This window comes from Schistocerca cancellata, chromosome 2, assembly GCF_023864275.1.
Source record: "Schistocerca cancellata isolate TAMUIC-IGC-003103 chromosome 2, iqSchCanc2.1, whole genome shotgun sequence".
NCBI lineage: Eukaryota > Metazoa > Arthropoda > Insecta > Orthoptera > Acrididae > Schistocerca > Schistocerca cancellata.
In genome coordinates, this window is record NC_064627.1 from 599,125,015 (window position 1) to 599,145,711 (window position 20,697).

Consider the following 20,697-nt stretch of genomic DNA (forward strand, 5'->3'; position numbering starts at 1 on the left):
GTAGTGGCCGAGCGGTTCTAGGCGCTACAGTCTGGAACCGCGCGACCGCTACGTTCGCAGGTTACAATCCTGCCTCGGGCATGGATGTGTGAGATATCCGTAGGTTAGTTAGGTTTAAGTAGTTCTAAGTTCTAGGGGACTGATGATCTCAGAAGTTAAGTCCCATAGTGCTCAGAGCCATTTGAACCATTTTTTTATCTGATCAGGCTAAATAAGCAATAAATAAATGAAATTTACGAGTGACAGGTCAACAAAGGGGAAAGTTCATTTTCCTATAAAGGAACTAAAGGAATATCTAGATAATTTTTTTTAGTATTATCGGATGTCACTTAATTCATTCGAAAACTATTATCTATGGTGGAAAGTGATATCTCTAAAACAAACACACTAATGAGGAATTATGAGTGCATAAGAGAGACTAGTAGTTAGTTTAATATAAGTTTTATTAACACATGGAATCAAATGAATAGATTCATAATATTTATTACAATGACATGTACCATACTACAGTTACAATTTTTTAAATAGTGTGACAGAATCATCAGTATCCACCCAGATCCCAATTTACTTTCGTCTGGGGATTGTTCTGTTACATGTACCACGGTAACTGCTTGCCATGACTCCTCTTCATACTTTTATTTTTGTCGTTTGGGCATCTGATATGATAAAAACACAGAAATTTTTGCACTTCCAGAACTAAGAGGTCAGTTTCTACATACTCCATGTCGCACACCATAATATCGTTCTGGTCGGCAGTGCGCGACTGACTGAAAGCTGTGTGAAAAACTGCTCATGACGGCATTTAGGCAGATGGAATAGGCCGGGGTGCAGTTTGATGCATGGACCTTTGAAACGCGCTGCGTCTTTGCAACAGCCACTTGAACTCCAGCGCTCAGTGACCACCCTCACTCGGAAGTTGCTGTTATATATCTGCTGCGTTTTATCCAGCTCAAATCCCGCTGGAAAAAATGCTCGTGGATCCGTACCGTTTGGCTTTGCTGGTGACAGCATGCTGATCGAATTGCAAGCCGTGCTGGCATGCTGCTGCGGATTTAAGCTTCACGTAGCTGCGGTGTCTCTCTACGTTGTCGCGATCGCAGTTCGAGGAGCGCATCGTGCGACTGTGGATGCGGAGATATCTCGCTGGGACTGCCGCCCACAGCCTACAGAGAGAAAACAGTGGTGCGCACATGACGTGACGACTGGCAGTTGAAGTACTGCGGAGGTCCTCTATTCTGCTTCAGAGCGTCCGCTATGACGTTGGTGTCAGCTACCTGTCACTTGCCAGTTTCTGCGGTTATTTCGTTTGTCTGTAAGCACAGCTTGCATACACGGAAAAAATATCTGGGTCCTGGGATATTTGATGCGCGTCACTCCACATAAACCAGAAACGACGTCTTCCCGCTTTTCACGGACGCAGTATGGATTCGCGCAGTGAGGTAAGCACCGAACGGCCGCCTTGATAGATCAACCAGAGTTGATCGCTCGTGGCCCTCCGAAAATCCTCCATGGCTGAAACTCTCATCTGCTCAACTCTCGCAGACTTCACTGTGAATGCTGCAGTTGTGGTGTCGTCTCCTAAACTCGAAGTCAATAAACAGTTATACTCTGAGCCTCCATAGATTACAGTTATTTAACCTGTTTGCCGTCCATTCCAGAAGGCAGGATTCCATTGCGCTGGCACTGTGTTACACGAAAAAGTGGAAAAACAGACGTTTTTAATTTCTTCACGCAGAAAACAAAACTTTTTCTGAGAAACTAACTACATCGACGGGCGCAGTTTTGCTTTATCTACGTAAAACAAATTGGATGACTTGAAATTTCACACTCTGTTTCATACGATACTGGGCGTGCTGGTTGCGTCACTCTTATCGTAAGATTCACAGGGAGTGGAATTTCAAGTCAGCCGATCTGCCTAAAAAAAATTGTTTCAATTAGATGAAGCGAAGATACGTCCGTCGTGGTAGCAGTAAAACTTTTACATACTACGTAAAAAGGAATGAAAACAGTATTTTGGAATTCGCGCGCAGTCTCCGCTATGTAGTCTTCCTCATTTGCTTTTAAGGAAATTATTTGGTAAAAACTTCAATTCTTCCGCATATTATACCCACACACCACAATTGGGTAATGAACAGTTTTTATTTTCGCTGTTGCCCATAGTTATTGTGGTACCTCAAAGCAAACTACAAACTCTGCGGATATTTTGAAAAGCTTTCAGTGAATAATATAGCCGCTGGTCAGCTTTCGTTTGGAGTGCCTGTACCATGCATTATTAAGTACGAAATATAGCTGACGAATAGAAATTATTTACGAGTCTGTAAGGAGAGTCATATCGCTATCCATTCTCGAGAAAATACGTAGATATATTGTAGATTGTAGTGACGTGGTTGGCAGGTAGGGGCCACACACGCGGCTATTTCGCCTGCTGCGGTGAATGCTTAACGAAATGCGCAGATGTCTCCATTTCATCTTATTCGTGTGCTGCCATTACAAACGGACGGTAGAAATGAAAAACTTATTGAAGGTGATCTAATGATTTTAACCATATGTGTTCTCAGTCTATGCCACATCATATCAGGAAACTTTGTGACAGGCATAAAAGAATTCTGAAAGCTACTTTCCTGTTACTTCTGAATGAGCATCTGGACGAAGCCGGGAAGGATACGTCGGAATTTTCCTTATGATGGGCTCATTACATTTCTTCAAACACATTGTTAACCCCTATGCAAAACTCACCAGCCACAACAACAACAACATGGATGATGAATGATCCGTCTCCAAATCCAGCAGTGTTTTCTTTCTTCAATATCCCGTACGGTGAATTATATATTACTGTGAAACTGAACAGTTGTAGAAATACGATCCTAGCTTTATTAATTTTTAAACATTATTTCCACATGTACAATACTGAAAAACGTATCGTATTATGTGCTTTTACTAAAAATAAATTTTTTGTACTAGCATTTTCAATGTCACTCAAAAACTTGTGACAATATACATGTATATCTACACTTAGATGCCGGCCGGGATGGCCGAGCGGTTCTAGGCGCTTCAGTCTGGAACTTCGCGACCGCTACGGTCGCAGGTTCGAATCCTGCCTCGGGCATGGATGTGTGTGATGTCCTTAGGTTGGTTAGGTTTAAGTAGTTCTAAGTTGTAGGGGACTGATGACCTTAGAAGTTAAGTCCCATAGTGCTCAGAGCCATTTGAACCATTTTTTTGCTACACCTAGTTACTCCTCGTTTCACCGTAGGGTGCGTGGCGAGGATTACCCTGTACCACTACTAGTGGTTTACTTTCCTGTTTCACTCGAAAATAGGGAGAAGGAAAACCGACAGTCTGTCTGCTTCCATCTGAGTCCTGATTGTGTTATCTTCATGGTACTTAGGCGAAATATATGTTCGCGGCAGAACAACTGTGAGGCAGTGTTCTTCAAATGCAGGTTCTCTAAATTTACTCAACAGTGTTCCTCGAAAAGAACGACGCCTTCCCTCCAGCGACTCTTATTTGAGTTCGCGAAGGATCGCCGTAACACTTACTTATTGTTCGAACCCGACGATAAGAAATCTAGCAACCTGCCTCTGAATTGCTTCGATATTTTCTTTCAATACGACCTGGTACTGATCCCAAACACTCTAGCAGTACTCAAGAACAGGTCGCACCACCTTCCTACTTACAGTTGACCCAGTCTTTCCTAAAATACTCCCAATAAACCGAAGTCGACCATTCGTTTTCGCTACCGCAGTTATCACATGCTTGTTCCATTTCTATCGCTTTGCAACTTAAATCCCATGTATTTAAATACTTGATTGTGTCCAGCAGGACACTAGTAATACTGTATCCGAACATTACAGGTTTCATCTTCTACTCGTCCTCATTTAACTTAATTTTTTCCACATTTAGCGATAGCTGCCTTCATCACACCAACTAGAAATTTTGTCTACGTCGTCTTGTATCTTTCTACAGTCACTCAACATCAAAACCATACAGCACACCACAGCATCATCAGCAAACAACCACAGATTGCTGTCCACCCTGACCATAAAATTATTTATTTATGTAGAGAACACTAGCTGTCCTGTCACAATTCCCTGGGGCACTCCTGACGATAACCTTGTTTCTGACGAAAGCTTTCGTAATGAATAGTTTCTCAGTAGGAGAAGCAGTAATTCGAAAATTTGTGTAGTCCTATGCCCGAGTAACTAGTTGCTTCAAAACGTGGAAACTGTTTGGACTCACTCTGCAGAATTGGCGGTATTTGTATTCTCATTGGGAGAGCTCACGAGGAACCCCAGCTGACCCAACTTTCATACTTACAGAATCGTCCATGTGCGCTCAATATGTCAAGCAAGGATAAGCCACAAAACTTCGTCTTACAATAGCTTCTGGTTGCAGCTGAAACTGAAACAAGAACATGATTTGTGCTGTCTCATTGTTTGTCGTATGACGAGTGGTATCACACATCGCATCACGTATCGTATATTGAATACCGTATCGATTCAGTGTGGACCTCACCATGTATCCTGTGGCGGCTTTCTCGTGTGGTGTCTCTGTCGGGCACCACATTGGAACTCTAGCGAGGCGCGACTCTTTGACTGCGCAGGCTTCGCTCACCGTATCGGTTTTATTGTCGGATACAGCCTGGGTTGCCAGGTGTTCGATTTTTTACCGAAGTGTTCGGTATTTCAGCCAAAAGTTCGGTGTTCAGTACCGAAGTATAAGTAGTTCGGATTTTTTTATGATTTCATTCGTATCACTAATTAACTTATTCATTTGCAAGATCAAGTCCATAACTGGATATTGTTAAAGTAAAAAGGAATTGAGCATTCGTTGTAATTTGAGGTTTGCAGCTACTAACAACTTTTATCAAAAATATAAAGGTAAAAAGAATGTTGTAAGTGGTATATAGCGATAGTAAAAAAAATCTTTAATATGTGATAACAAGGGAAAATCCCCATTGCACCCATCTCAGATTTAATAGCAAGGTGGCCCAGTGAGTAGCTCGTCAGAAACTGAACACAGATCAGGCATGAAAACAGGAAGAAGGTGTACTTAACTGTGAAAAAAGAAACAAAATAAAAACTGTGAACGATCCAAGCTCGAGATATGCAACATAGAGCATAGTTGGATAGGCCTGACGTCGTGGTTGTGGCCATGGTGTTGGACTGCGAAGGGGTAGATTTGTGTTCAAACCTCCGTTCTGCCCCCTTTCTTCACCCCCCATTTCTTCACCCCCCCCCGCCCCCCCCCCAAAAAGTCATTAACTGTCTGCCCGGTGACTGCCGTGTCTGTTCGCTGTATTCCGATTTGTATCTGTGTCCAGGTGTAGCAACAACGAGATGTAAAGAAGGGATCTCCAGACGTACACAGCTCATATTTGTTCTGCGCAGGTACCAAAATTTATAACTTTTGCGTCCGTTCTGGAAGTTTTGACTCTTGAACTTCATTGTTGTAACATAGTTTATTTGTTATTTTCATTTCTGTGAGAGATCTATGCGGCATCTCGCCTCCTCTCGCTTTACATCACATGACGACAGAAAATGACTCATATGTATGTAGGGTTGCTATTCTGTTGTTATGCGCAACGGATTAATCTGAGATGTAACCTTTACCCTGTGGCTCCTGCAAGGTGCAGCTTCCACCTGCACACTACCACAGAAGTCAGACACACGCTTCTAACGTTCTAAAGAGAAATGCGTGAAAAACTTTCAGCAATAAATTTCTTCTGGACATGTCCGCTGTAAGGAAATGACAAAAAATTCAGATAATTTCTTACATAACTAGTGGGATACTTGGGTACTCGAGTAGTGCTAGTTTGCGTAAGAAAAATATGAAACTAACGAAAATTATTATTTATTTTGCTAAAATTCTGAGAAATCACAATGGAACTTTTAGTTATGAACTTAACACGTTATTTCCTGGTTCTTTTCGGAATGTGAAGTTACCTCTCAAGGATACGATTCGCTAATGAAATATCTATACAAAGTTTAAGATTGTTATTGACTTGGCAGAATGGCTGAGAGCCGCTTCTACTCAACTTGAATAATTATCCGTTAGAATGTTGCTAGGTATGGTCGAGGCTGTCGCATGTGAAATGCAGTGAAGTGTACTGTTGTGGAGGAAATATGGGGCTCGCAAGAGCTGTAGCGCACAATACCGTAAGCTGCGATGATTGCTGTCTGCGCCGCTTGCTGCTGACAAATAAGCTAACTCTCAGTCTATCTGGATTGACCTTCGCCAATCAAACTCTCCCTACGCCTTGATGAACTTAAGGACTACTATTCGCTCCTAGTCTAACTATTGGCGTGGTACACCGGTCAGATAACTAGTCCACCGCGATGCCACTCAAAACTTCGCTCGCAGACGTTTAACTATAACTCTGTCCATTCACACCGCATGATAAATGTGGTGGCCAACACAATGAACAATGCTTAATCGCAAGGTCTCAATATAGAGTTACACTTCTATTCGCTCTCGACAGAGGTGCTCTCCCAGTGAAGTACTGAGGAGAGACTTGTTCCTCGCTCTTTGAGTACACATACGAGCGCGCACGCTCTCGTTACGTGTTCTCGCTCCAAGAGCGACAACGGAACGGCCCCTCTCCAAGCCAGACGTGAAGGGGTATATCTTTCAGTCTCTTCCATTACTCCTTCAGCTCAGGGCGTCCGAAATATCGTCTGCCAATCAGCATTGCACTTCTAAAACGGGAGAATGATGTTTGGTTTAAGGCGATCAATCTGGAAATCTGTAGCATCGGCGTTTGGCGTTTGCTGTCTCCCTGTGAATATCTCTGAAACTGAGTGCTATGTGTAAAGAATGCGTAGGCTGGCTGCTCCCACACAATGTAGCAGAATTTGCCTTTAAGCCGAACATGGGGTCATCCTTTCACTCTGGCAAACGCTGTCTTCTCTATGCGCAGTCTCTGGCCGACGTAGATGGGTTGGGAGCGGCCTCCTGGCGTGCGATTGCCTCTCTCGAACTAAAAGCTCCTGTGACTATCGTGTCTGGAATGTATGTGTGTACGCCAACCTCGAGTATTTCAACTGCAGTGCGCACTTGCGATTTATTAGTTATTTGCATATCGTTTACATGAATTCGTACAACATTGACTTTACCCCCAGGGGGTCCACAAATCTCTTGTGGATACGTGCGTAGCGAGCATGGGACCCCGAGCTAATGTGGCCTTCCTTCCTTTCCGGGCTGCATACCTTCCCTTTCCGCATCCTTCCCCGTCCCTCTCTTTGCCCCTCCTCCCCTCACCACTGGCTCTTTCCTTCCCTTTCTCCCCATCTGGGAGTATGGTTTGTGCCTACGTCCGGAGACGGACGCTCGTAAATGTACTGCATTCTTCGCCTTCCTTGCTTTTATGTCTTCTTCCTTCCTTTGTCCTTCTCTTTTCCTTACCTCTTCTCTTTACCCTTTTCTCCGCTGCGGCGTTTGAGACCTCTCTTCTTTCCTTTCCCTTTCTCTTTCTTCCTCCCTGTGTGTGTCTGAAGGCCGACCCACGCCTTTTGTGCGTAGCCGGTGACGGGGTAACGCGTAATTCCCCACCCCGGGTAGACAGGTAGGACACGTACTTACCCCCTGGTAACGGCCAGGCCCAGGGAGGGGTGATTACCCGAGCTGATACCTTCCGAAAGTGCCGATTGGTCCCTCCGTCCGTTTGTCGGGTGGTGTGACCTGAGGTGTGAACAATCACCTAAGGCGGGAGTGCCCTCAGAGAGGGCCCCCACAAGGGAGGAGCGCGCCATCGGAGACGCTGGTAATCATGGGGGATTGTTCCGCAATGGTTTCCTCACCTTCCCATATGTCTGCTCACAAACGTAAGTATACTGAGTCTCAGCCACAGACGATTCTTCCATCGTTGCCACGGTTCCTTGTTGTTTCTCGGTCTGACGAAGATCACGACTTCTCCACGGTCAACCCTTTCATTATTCAGAAAGGTGTCGACGCAATTGCAGGTCCTGTAAAGTCTTGTTCCAGATTACGGAATGGCACCCTGTTGTTAGAAACACACAGTGCCCTCCAGGCACAAAAATTGCTGCGTACTTCTCTCCTCCACACCTTCCCTGTCCGGGTGGAACCGCAGCGTACCTTAAATTCCTCGCGTGGAGTCGTTTATACACGCTCCCTCGACGGATTGTCTGACGAAGAAATTCAGCACTACCTGTCTGATCAGGGCGTAACGGCTGTTCATAGAGTTATGAAACGGATTGACACGAACATCATTCCAACCCGCACTGTCTTCTTGACATTTGACAAAGTTCAACTCCCATCGAAAATCAAAGCAGGCTATGAGATAATTTCCGTTCGCCCTTACGTCCCAAACCCTACGCATTGCTATCGATGTCATCGGTTCAATCACACCAGCCAGTCCTGTTCCAATCCGGCCAAATGTGTTACGTGTGGCAAGGATGCCCATGAGGGTGCTTGTCCTTCTCCATCCCCTCGCTGCATCAACTGTATGGGTGACCACCCTGCTTCCTCTCGAGATTGCCCCGTTTTTAAGGACGACAAGCTCATCCAGGAAATAAGAGTGAAGGAAAAGGTGTCGACCTTTGCTGCTCGAAAATTATTCGCCAGTCGACAGCCCACCGTGCCTCAGACAGGAAAATACAGCACTGTCCTTGCTTCTCCTCGGCCAACAACGGAGGCGGCCACGCAGACTTGCGACCTCACCTTTAATACCACGGTCGTCAGATCGGCCAGCGCGAAGATCGCCCGTTCAACCTCATCACTTTCGCCTGCCCACTCTATGGCTCACCCTTCGTCGGGTTCTGCTAAATCTCGAGCCCAAAAGTCCGACGCCAAGTCTTCGAAAAAAGAGCATACTCATGAAGAGATTTTACGTACCGCAACTTCACAACCATTGGTTCCTCCTTCATCTAAACATCATACTTCCAAGAAGGCTACAAAGAAACCCAGTTCCTCTCCTTCTCCGCCAAGGCGTGTCCCATCTACAGCACCACCTGGCGGAAATCGCCCTCGGCCGTCTTCTGTGTCGCCGAGGCGCACTGCTGGTGGCCGGTCAACCGGCCGATCGCTGGTGGCAGGAGCTGCTCCTGACCAACCTATGGATCAGGATCTTCTGCCTTCGGCTGAATGCCGCAAGCTCTGAGCAGTCGTTGAGTTGACAGCATCCTTGGTCACATTCCTCCATTTTCTGTTCACCCTATGTCCATTATCCACTGGAATATCCGCGGCATTCGAGCCAATCGGGATGAATTGTCGGTCTTCTTACGATCCTACTCGCCGGTCATCTTCTGTCTTCAGGAAACAAAGCTGCGTCCCCATGACCGCTTTGTTCTCCCTCATTTTCAGTTTGTCCGATATGATCTCCCCTCTGTTGAAGGCACTCCAGCCCATGGAGGACTCATGATTCTTCTCCATGATACTCTCCATTACCACCCAATCCCCTTAAACACTTCCTTCCAAGCTGTCGCCGTCCGTCTTTCCCTTTCTGGTTACACGTTCTCTCTTTGTACTGTATACATTCCATCATCCACACCAATGGCACGAGCTGATCTCCTTCATCTTCTTGGTCAGCTTCCACCCCCCTATTTGCTGGTTGGGGACTTCAATGCCCACCACCCGCTTTGGGGATCTCCACATCCTTGTCCACGTGGCTCTCTATTGCTAGACGTCTTCCACCAAGCGGATCTAGTTTGCCTCAACACCGGGGACCCCACATTTTTGTCTGCCTCCACGACAAATTTATCTCATTGGACCTTGCGGTCGGTACTGTTCCGCTAGCTCGGCGCTTCGAATGGTTCGCCCTTGATGATACACACTCGAGTGACCACTTTCCATGTGTCCTTAGACTGCAGCCTCCACTGCCATATATGCGCTCGCGACGCTGGAAATTTGCCCAAGTCGATTGGACACTTTTTTCGTCTTTAGCGACATTCGATGACCGTCGCTTTCCCAGCGTCGACGATGAGGTCACACATATTACCGACGTTATTCTTACAGCTGCGGAACGTTCAATACCACGCACCTCCGAATTGCCCCGGCGCCCCCCAGTTCCTTGGTGGAACGAGGCATGCCGTGACGCAATACGTGAGCGGCGACGTGCTCTTCGCATTTTCCGTCACCATCCTACTTTGGCCAACTGTATCCGCTATAAGCAGCTCCGTGCGCGATGCCGTCGCGTCATCCGCGATAGCAAGAAGGCAAGCTGGAAATTCTTTATTAGCTCATTTAACACCTTCACTCCCTCCACGGAAGTTTGGAGTCGGCTTCGACGGTTCTCAGGAGCGCCTAGTTTCTCCCTGGTCTCTGGGCTCACTGTCGCGCATGATACCTTAGTGGACCCCGTCGCAATTTCTAACTCGTTGAGTCAGCACTTTGCTGAGATTTCGAGCTCTTCAAATTACCCGCCAGCGTTTCTCCCGAAGAAACGTGCAGCGGAAGTACGACATCTTGCTTTCTCTTCTCAAAATCACGAAAACTACAATACTGTTTTCTCCATGCGGGAACTCCAACATGCCCTCTATTCTTCTCGCTCCTCCGCCCCAGGACCGGATGGTATCCATGTCCAAATGTTGCTTCATTTATCAACCCATAGTCTGCGTTACCTCCTTCGCCTTTATAATCGAATTTGGACCGACAGTACCTTTCCCAGACGGTGGCGGGAAGCTGTTGTCGTTCCCGTTCCGAAACCTGGAAAGGACAAACATCTCCCCTCTAGCTATCGCCCCATTTCTCTCACGAGTGGTGTCTGTAAGGTTTTGGAGCGTATGGTGAATTACCGTTTAGCTTGGTGGCTGGAATCCCGCAGTCTTTTAACACCAGCCCAATGCGGATTTCGGAAGCATCGTTCTGCAGTTGACCATCTTGTTGCTCTCTCCACTTACATCATGAACAATTTTCTCCGGAAACGCCAAACGGTAGCAAAATTTTTTGATCTGGAGAGAGCATACGATACCTGTTGGAGGACAGGCATCCTCCGCACACTGTTCTCTTGGGGCTTTCGAGGCCGGCTGCCCCTTTTTCTTCGCGAATTTATGGCAGAGCGCACTTTTAGGGTGCGGGTGAACTCTACTCTCTCCCGTACTTTCTCCCAAGAAAACGGGGTACCCCAGGGATCCGTGCTGAGTGTTGTACTGTTTGCCATCGCCATCAATCCAATTATGTATTGTCTCCTTCCTGATGTCTCGGGCTCCCTCTTTGTGGACGATTTTGCGATCTACTACAGCTCTCAACGGACCAGCCTTCTTGAACGGCGTCTTCAAGGATGTCTCGATCGCCTCCACTCGTGGAGCATCGAAACCGGCTTCCGTTTCTCACCCAATAAGACCGTTTGTGTCAATTTTTGGCGACGTAAGGAGTTTCTTCCGCCCTCCTTACATCTAGGTCCTGTCAACCTTCCTTTTTCAGACGTCGCTAAATTCTTGGGTCTTATGTTTGACAGAAAACTGTGCTGGTCCTCCCACGTTTCCTATCTTTCGGCTCGCTGTCTGCGATCGCTTAACACCCTCCGTGTCCTGAATGGTACGTCCTGGGGAGCGGACCGAGTGGTGCTTCTCCGCATCTATCGAGCCTTAGTGCGCTCGAAATTGGATTATGGAAGCATAGTCTACTCCTCTGCTCGGCCGTCTATTCTTCGGCGTCTCGACTCTATCCACCACCGTGGATTACGTTTAGTGTTTGGAGCTTTTTACACTAGCCCTGTGGAAAGCCTTTATGCTGAGACTGCTGAACCTCCGCTGTCCAATCGGCGAGCAGTCCTCCTGAGTCGTTATGCTAGCCATCTGTCTTCCATGCCTGCTAATCCAGCCAATGACTCTTTTTTCGACGCCTCCTTTGATGTAGGGTATGCAGGCCGCTCCTCCTCCCTACTACCCCCAGGAGTCTGCTTCCGTCAACTGCTCCATTCTCTTTCCTTCCGCTTTCCGAAAACCTTCTTGACAACTTGGGGTACAGCACCGCCTTGGCTCCGTCCCCGGATCTGCCTGCTCCGTGACCTTTGTCAATTTCCCAAGGATGGTACCCCTACACTTGTTTATCGTCGGGCATTTGCTGCTCTATGTGCACAAATGACGGACGCCACATTTATTTACACCGACGGCTCGAAAACATCGTTAGGTGTAGGGAGTGCCTATATTGCTGGCGACACCCCAAATCGCTTTCAGCTTCCCGACCAGTGTTCGGTTTATACTGCGGAGCTTTTCGCTGTTCTCCAGGCTGTCCACTGCATCCGCCGCCATCAGCGGATACAGTACGTTATCTGCTCAGATTCTCTCAGCTCTCTCCTCAGTCTCCAAGCTCTTTACCCTGTCCACCCTCTGGTCCACCGGATTCAGGACTGTCTGCGCTTGCTCCACCTGGGGGGCGTCTCGGTGGCGTTCCTCTGGCTCCCGGGACACGCTGGTATCTGTGGGAATGAGGCGGCCGATATAGCGGCCAAGGCTGCAGTCTCTCTTCCTCGGCCAGCTATTCAGTCGCTTCCCTTCACCGATCTACGGAGCGGTTTATGTCGCAAAGTTGCTCATTTATGGCATGCGCATTGGTCGTCACTTCCCCGTAATAAATTGCGGGAAGTGAAAGCCCTTCCTTGCGCTTGGACCTCTTCCTCCCGAACGCGTCGTCGGGAGGAGGTAATTTTAGCTAGACTCCGGATAGGGCACTGTCTTTTTAGCCATCGACATCTTTTAAGCGGCGATCCTCCCCCACTCTGTCCCCACTGCTCTCAGCTGTGGACGGTAAGACACCTTTTAATTGAATGCCCCTATTTTAATCCGTTACGCTCCCGTCTACAGCTATCGTCTGATCTATCGTCGATTTTAGCAGATGACACGCGCTCAGCCGACCGCGTTCTACAGTTTATTAGTGACAGTGACATGACGTCAGTCATTTGAAGCTTTTTTTGGGGACAACCACCCTCTTTCTGTAGTGGCTTTTTAAGCGTTCTTCTATTTTTAGTTTCTCCAATTTTATGACTTTGTTCCCATTGCTGCTGGTTTTCCATTTCGGTTTTTTACTGTCTTAAGTCACGGGCTGGGCGCTAATGACCATAGAAGTTTTGCGCCCTAAAACCAAAACAAAAAAAAAACATTGACTTTATCTTACGGAATTGGGGTTCGAATGAAGCGTCTCGATGTGCTTGCGAGGGCGGAATATGTAAGCAATGAACGTCAGGAGACCACAACGTCTTACATACCTACCTCCTTCTCACAAAATTTTTGTCTAGGGTATGTCAGTGCCGAGGAAAACATTGACAAAGTAAGGCAAAAATTGTTCTTTTAGATTTTCCAGTAATCTTTCCTCATACATTCTTAACATTTTTTTTCTAATGATTTCTTTATAGCTATTGTTTCTATTTTTTTAATTCTACGATTTATGTTTTGTTATTAGGCAAATATAGACTTTACAATGGTTGTTATTCTTTGTCGTTGCCAGTACGTGTCTCTGTTTTTCTTTTTCATTTCCAAAAATTTGTTTTTGCAATATTAATTTTTCTAAACTCGTTAGTGTACAGTGTATCATGTTTTAGTGTGGTTATATCTTTTCTTTGCGTGAATGTTCGCAAAAGCTCTGTTGTGTGATTTTGTTTTATTTATTTAGGCATTATTTGTATCACTGTTTTAAGAGTGAAGAAGTGTTTCTTCTTAATTCTATCCTCGGTATTAATATTATTACCCCAAAAAGGTGTTTTTGAATGTTACTTAAAGAAGAAAAAACATGCGTAAACCCTTTTCTAATTTTATGTATAAAAGAAATAAATAGACTTCCCATGAGTTTGCGAGATTATATAACTATACTAAGTCTCTTTACAAAAGGTTTTAAGGTATCTATAAATTATGGACTTCACATATGATAAAATAATTACTTTTACAAAAAAAGGAAAAAAAATATTTTTATAAATATATCATTTGCTTAACTCAACATTTGTGTTTTATTAGTTTTTTTTTGTTTTTCTTTGTTTTTTTTGTGCTGCGTCAGTTTCTGTGCTCGACGATCCCCACCGAAATACTGTAAGACGTCGACTCATTTGTATGGGTGTCACGAATCATGAGAGAAGCACCCTAGCATGCGAAGCAAGGTCTGACTTGTTGACATTGTCATCATGGAATGGTACTTTTAACTGATGATGATGACTGTGGTTTACTGCATAAACAATTATGTGTTGGTACTCATTTGCCGTCTCACCTGGGACGGTATAGCAGTTCGATGATTGTAGTTGACTACCGACGATTGTCACCCAATGCCGTGCTGTGACGCCTTGGTACTTCACACGTGGTTGGGTATGGCAATTTGATGATGTGGTAGGGAGAATACTGTTCATTTTGCTGAATTTATTTCTAGATAATGTTGGTCGGTACTACTTAATATTCCGTTTGCCGTTCGCTTGTACTTGTTTGAAGATTCAGGAGAGGTGTTTGTAGTAGTTGCCATGCCTCAAAGTTCATAGAAAGACGTTTGTAGCAATTTGCTTTGTAGGATAGGAGAGAAAGGTATCTTGCTGTCTTCTGCCCCTCTTCATCTTGCATCTTCTGTTCTTCTCTTCTTTCTTGCATTCTTCTGTTCTTCTTGGGCTAGAAATATGTGAATTTTAGTGTAGGAATGATATAGGAGTTGTAGGATCTGACTGCCTTTCCATATGTTACTTGATGAGTTTGTAGATTTTAGTAACTTTTTTGTACCTTCATTGTCGTCTCGTTGTATTATGATTCTCCCCATGCTCTTCCGTTGTGTAGTAGTGTCGTGACATATGAAATGTCCATGCTGCACGTTGTCCTCCTGAAGTCCAACCTGGTTGCAACCTGCATTTCCAGTGTGGTGTTGGTCTTCATGTTCTGTACTCTCTCCATCGCTATCTCGAAGCATCTGGTGTTAAGGGAGCTGGTGATGGGTGTCGGTGGCGACGTCCCTCTGACGCGTAGAAATATTTACAATTTTTGTTTTACATATATTTGTTACTTACAAAAAAACTCTGATTCTATATACTGCAAAAAATTTCTGATAGCGGCAAAAATTATTGTATATATATGATTTCTTTTCTTTATGCTAATTGTGTCCTACCACTTCTTCATTCTTTTAATTGTTGTGTACCATTTATTGTTTGTGTGCATGTTGTAGTGTACTTGATACTACAAGGGATTGTTAGTCTGTTTGTGTCCCTTTTTCTTTTAATTAATGTGTTATTTTGATGTTTCTTAATTTATTTTTTGATTTAGTGGTTAGTACAAGATACGATGGACATTAGTTTGCCCATCCTCTTCTGCATTTTTCAATTCAATCTTCACGTTTTGCAGTATTCGGTGGCCAAACTTCTACATCTGGTTTCTCTTTGCTGTGTTGTTCCTGTCTCTGTGGACCATAATTTCCTCGGTAATTATTCGCGTCCTGGTCTCGCCAGTTGCTGTTTCTAACATCGTGACCTCTTTCAAAGTACCCTTGACCGTTAGCATTTTGATTCCTAAACCGATACCCGCCACTGTATGATTGTCCATTACTGTTCCTATTTCGGTACCAATTATTCTGGATATTGTTTCTATGCAATTGTCTCCATTGTGCCACTGTCCTTGTCTGTTAAATTGCCTGACATTATTGGTGTTAGGATTACGATTATTATTGTGGGAATATTCGTTCCTAGTCCTCTCCTTTTGCTGTTCCCTTTCCTTTCTTTTTTCTTTCACCTCGTCTTCTTTAAACATAAATTCAAGTTCCCTTAAAACCTCCTTAAATTCTTCTGCATTTTCATTTTTTCCTACTGTCGTCTGTTGCTACTTTACCGGTAATTTCATTCTACAAAGACGTATCAGCTCTCAGTTACTGTGTGGTTTGTCTAAGCATTGATTCTTTTTGTCCATTGTACCAAAGAATTTTACCACGCTTTTCTCTCCTGAGTTTTCATATGGTGTCATCTGAAGTAACTCGTATTTAACTTAGTTTTGCGCCTCCTTAGACCAATATCTTTCTAAAAATGCTGTTCTGAACTGTAGGTAAGACGTACAGGTAGCCGCGATCTTTTGCATCACCTCTGCTACTGTCCCTGACATTAGTGCACAAATGAAATCAAGTTTGTGAGCTACGCTCCAGTGGTTTGGTAAGTCTACGTGAAACTGGTCAATGTATGTGCGTGCATGCAAGCTACCCCCTTTTTCCTTGAAATGTTGAAATTTTCTAACTTTAAGGAAGTGGTCTGTATCATATCTACTCATAAATCCGATTTGTGGCTGATTCATGGACTCAAATAATCTGCCACTGCTTGTGTCGTCGTGTTTATTCTCTGGTAATCTACTGCCTGTCTGCCTATTCTCAATTTCCTGACTCACATCCGCGTCATATCGTATCACTGGTGAACAAAAGTGTTGTTCGTGTGTTTCTACTCTCGTCGTTCGTGGTATAGTACCTGTGCTGCTATTATGTTGAGTCACTGGATTTACTGGTTCAGTTGCCTGTCTTTCGATTGGTATCGGCTAAATGTATGTGTTCCGTTTTTCTAGATACTGTGCCTGGTCCTGTGGCATGTCATGTATTACTTTAATCGGGGTTTTCTGTTTCGATTTCTACGTGAGTGTTACGTCTAGCCTTGGTTCAACTTGAACTTTCTTATACGGCGCGTGTTCGTGTACTGATTTAATGCTTGACGTGTCAGTTGCTTCGCTACAAGTGTAATCGGTCTTGATCTTTTCTTCGATAATTTGTGTCAATTCTGTTCGAAGCTTTTCAAACTGATCTTTGTTTTTAAGTTCTATTTTATTGATCTGCTGATCATATTTCTTCAGTGCAACCTTTTTGACCTTGCTTTGAATTGCTTGTCATTCCGAAATTTATATTGCTGTTCGAAAGGCTTTTTTCGTAAAGCGTTCCACCTTTTTGTCAACGTTTACGGTGTCCAATTCTTCAACCCCGCGTCCGGCCATCCTGATTTAGGTTTTCCGTGATTTCCCTAAATCGCTCCGGTCAAATGCCGGGATGGTTCCTTTCAAAGGACACGGCCGACTTCATTCCCCGTCCTTCCCTAATCTGATGAGACGGATGACCTCGCTGTCTGATCTCCTTCCCCAAAACAACCAACCAACGATGTCCAATTGGACCTTGTCCACGTCACTGCGTAATTGCTGCTGACCTTGTGATAGTACCTGAATTCTCTCTCTAGTTTCTTTCGCGTCTTTATCTGCGCGATCTGACTATCAATTCTGGCGATCCCTTCTTCCATCTGGATTTTAACCTATTGGATCTGTGTCTTAATCTATTGTCTCAAGGGCCGCAGCTCGTGGTCGTGCGGTAGCGTTCTCGCTTCCCGCGCCCGGGTTCCTGGGTTCGATTCCCGGCGGGGTCAGGGATATTCTCTGCCTCGTGATGCCTGGTGTTGTGTGATGTCCTTAGTTTAGTTAGGTTTAAGTAGTTCTAAGTTCTAGGGGACTGATGACCATAGCTGTTAAGTCCCATAGTGCTCAGAGGCATTTGAACCATTTATTCATCTGTGTATTTTGTTTCGTTATCTGTGTATTAATATCCTGATTCTGTTTCGTCATACTAGCGTTCATTTTATGTAACATCTCTATGATCGCGTCCTGTCCTGTAACACTACCTTCTGCTGAATTATGTATTCTCGATCTATTGTTTTCAACTGGGTCAGTTACGTCGTTTACTGGGCTATGCTGTGGCGTTTCTAAGTTTGATAACTGCAATAACCCCTGCTGTCTGTGTTTGAGGACTAGTTGCGTTTGTCATTGAACAATTACGTGGCGCAAACAACTCCGCATTCTGCCCTCTCTGTTGTGTATGTCTTGTGTTTGCAGGTACAGTTGCGTCTGTTACGGAACCTTTTCGAATCCTATCCTTGAGAGGTAACTTCACATTCCGAAAAGAGCCAGGACATAACGTGTTAAGTTCATAACCAAAAGTGCCATTGTGATTCCTCAGAATTTTTGCAAAAAAATAAATAATAATTTTCGTTAGTTTCATGTTTTTCTTACACTAACTAGCACTACTCCAGTACCCAAGTATCCCACTAGTTACGTAAGAAATTTTGTGAATTTTTGTGTCATTTCCTTACAGAGGACGACTCCAGAAGATATAAAGACACGTCAATGACCGGACGGAAAGTTCACAATTTTGTGGAAAAACATGATACACGAGGGGGGATTTGAACACTGATCTGCTTTACAGTGATCTCTGTGACCACACAATCAAAACGCTGTGATTCTTGTAGTTCCCTCTACGTTGCACATTTTGAGGTTGGTCCGTTCACTGTTTCTATTTTGTTTCCTTTTTAACAGTCATATGCATCTTCTTCCTGTTTTCACTCTTGATCTGTGGCCACTTTTTGACGGGCAATCCACTGGAGCATCTTACCACTAAATGTGAAGAAGGTGCTATGGGGAATTTCCTTTGTAAATATTTTATTGCGTTCACCTTCAGCCCGCAGCTCACAAGTCTTTTCGCCAGACTATGCTTTGTAGTTTTGTCAACATATTCTGGGAAACCTAGTTATAGAAGCAGACACTATGCTGCATCCCCAAAATACAGAAACTTCATTTGTATTTTTCAGCCATCTTTCGCTATATTTAATTCAAATGATGCTAAGTACATTTATTGTTAGTACATAAGAAAATCAACAAAGAATGATAATTAACTGTTGCAATTACTGTCTTTTCAGCAATCCAACACCGGAACAGTCTTCTCTGCTGACAGAAGTGTGGAAGGAATACAATGAATCGTCCCAGTATTATTTGGAGATAACGAGACCTCTTCGCCTAAAAACTAACTTGTTTGAGCCGTACATGATCTTCTGGCAGAATCTGCTGCCGTCGTAAATGCACAGCCTGACCATGTCAGGCCAATATAAGCTGCTTCTGAAATTAGCTTCAGAATTCTATCTTCAGTTACCCAATCAAGCTCTAACACAAGTAAAAACATGTAAACGGTAGATACCTACACATTTAAAAATGTACCCTTAGCTTCTATATGAACACGTTTCACAATAAATACACAGATTTTTTCCTCGTATTTTTATTTTCATTCTTCCTTAGTACACCGCAGAGGCGATTCAGCAAGTAACGGAAATCGCTGTTGGCGAAATTTTCGTCAAGGGCGAATTCATCAACTGTTCTGATATTTTCTTTTTCTTAAAAAAATTACGTTGTAAATTTATTTAGGTAACAATAATGTTTTCTCCTATTTATGGTAGAATTTTCCTACAGTAGTATTTCACTGGTGGTTCAAATTGTTCAGATAGCTCTGAGAACTATGGGACTTAACATCTGAGGTCATCAGTCCCCTAGAACTTAAAACTACTTAAACCTAACTAACCTAAGGACATTACACACATCCATGCCCGAGGCAGGATTCGAACCTGCGACCGTGGCGGTCACGCGGTTCCAGACTGAAGCGCCTAGAACCGCTCGGTCACCTCGGCCGGCTTCACAGGTGGTATTTGCTATCATTTCTATTACATGAGCACTCAGTTTTCGGCCGTGCAGTCACTTTTTGTTGTTAGACTTAATCAGAAGTGCAATTACGATGTCCGCAACTTTTGCGTCGCGTGCTGCTGTATGATTCATAAATGAAGTAGGATGGTATTTTATTTCATTTGCATATTTTAAAGTGTGCTGTTAGGTTTGAACCAAACCACAAAGTCGGAACTGGCGACATATTCGGAATAAATATCGAAACACTTGTGACAGTCAAGTTTATAAGATTTAGCTACTCTCTTTGACTATTGTACTATCACTTTATTCAGTGTGAACAACTATAATCAACTTGTTATATCAGACACCGTAAATGTTGACACCGTAAATGCACTTAAGCTTTATTTTCAAATGAAAATAATAATACTGCTCACGATTTGGGCAAAAGTTTGTGCAGTACTCTTGAAGAACCAGATATTATAGATAATTGTCGTTAACGTGTAGTTAATTAGAGCCTGAGGAATAGATTTTATCTAACAAATGGTTCAAATTGCTCTGAGAACTATGGGACTTAACTTCTGAGGTCATCAGTCCCCTAGAACTTAGAACTACTTAAACCTAACTAACCTAAGGACATCACACACATCCATCCCGAGGCAGGATTCGAACCTGTGACCGTAACGGTCACGCGGTTCCAGACTGTAGCGCCTAGAACCACTCGGCCATCCCGACCGGCTGATTTTATCTAATTCTGTTTCCCTAAACTACATTTTGCATATTACAACATGGTACACCAGTTTTATTTCTAAAAGGTGCAATGTCCACAAGGACTGTGTTGACTGATATCAAGGTGCAATATGTCCATATTGAGGGTTGTGGTGTTAGTTACTCAATTTGCATGGCCATGGGACATGAGATTGCACTGAGGAGACTAGTCTGTGCACCCTCTGTTTTGACTTTGCGGGCACTAACTGTGCTGAGTTTACAATTGAACAGTGTTGTCAACACTCTTTGTAGGGTACAATCATGTCCACCACTTAGACGTACAACTGTCCAATAGGTTCAGCCATTTGGGCAGGATCGTATTGTGGGCCTGCGAGAAGCTGGGTGGAAATATCGACGGATCGCTGCACTTGTTAGACACAAGGTATCGGTGGCAACGGCACACTTGTAGACCAGGTTCTGGACGTCTGGTATGGACACATGTCGATAATACGCATTGTGTGAGCAGCGACGGCCGACCATCCAGGGACTAAATCCTGGCATATGTTGCACCTGCTGTGATGAATGCGCCTCCGGCCATGCTACCACTTGTGTTTCCAAGAGTTCGTTT

At 44.3% G+C, this 20,697-nt stretch overlaps 1 protein-coding gene across 1 annotated transcript in view; it reads left to right on the forward strand.

The window, feature by feature from the left end:
• The window catches only part of LOC126156967 (bile salt-activated lipase-like), a 69,213-nt gene extending 50,358 nt beyond the window's left edge, over window positions 1-18,855 (forward strand). Inside the window, exon 7 of the mRNA XM_049916344.1 lies at window positions 18,614-18,855. Within this exon, the coding sequence (XP_049772301.1) occupies window positions 18,614-18,770 (157 nt within the window). The 3' untranslated portion in view covers window positions 18,771-18,855. The remainder of the gene's footprint in view (window positions 1-18,613) is intronic.
• Window positions 18,856-20,697: the final 1,842 nt, after the last annotated feature.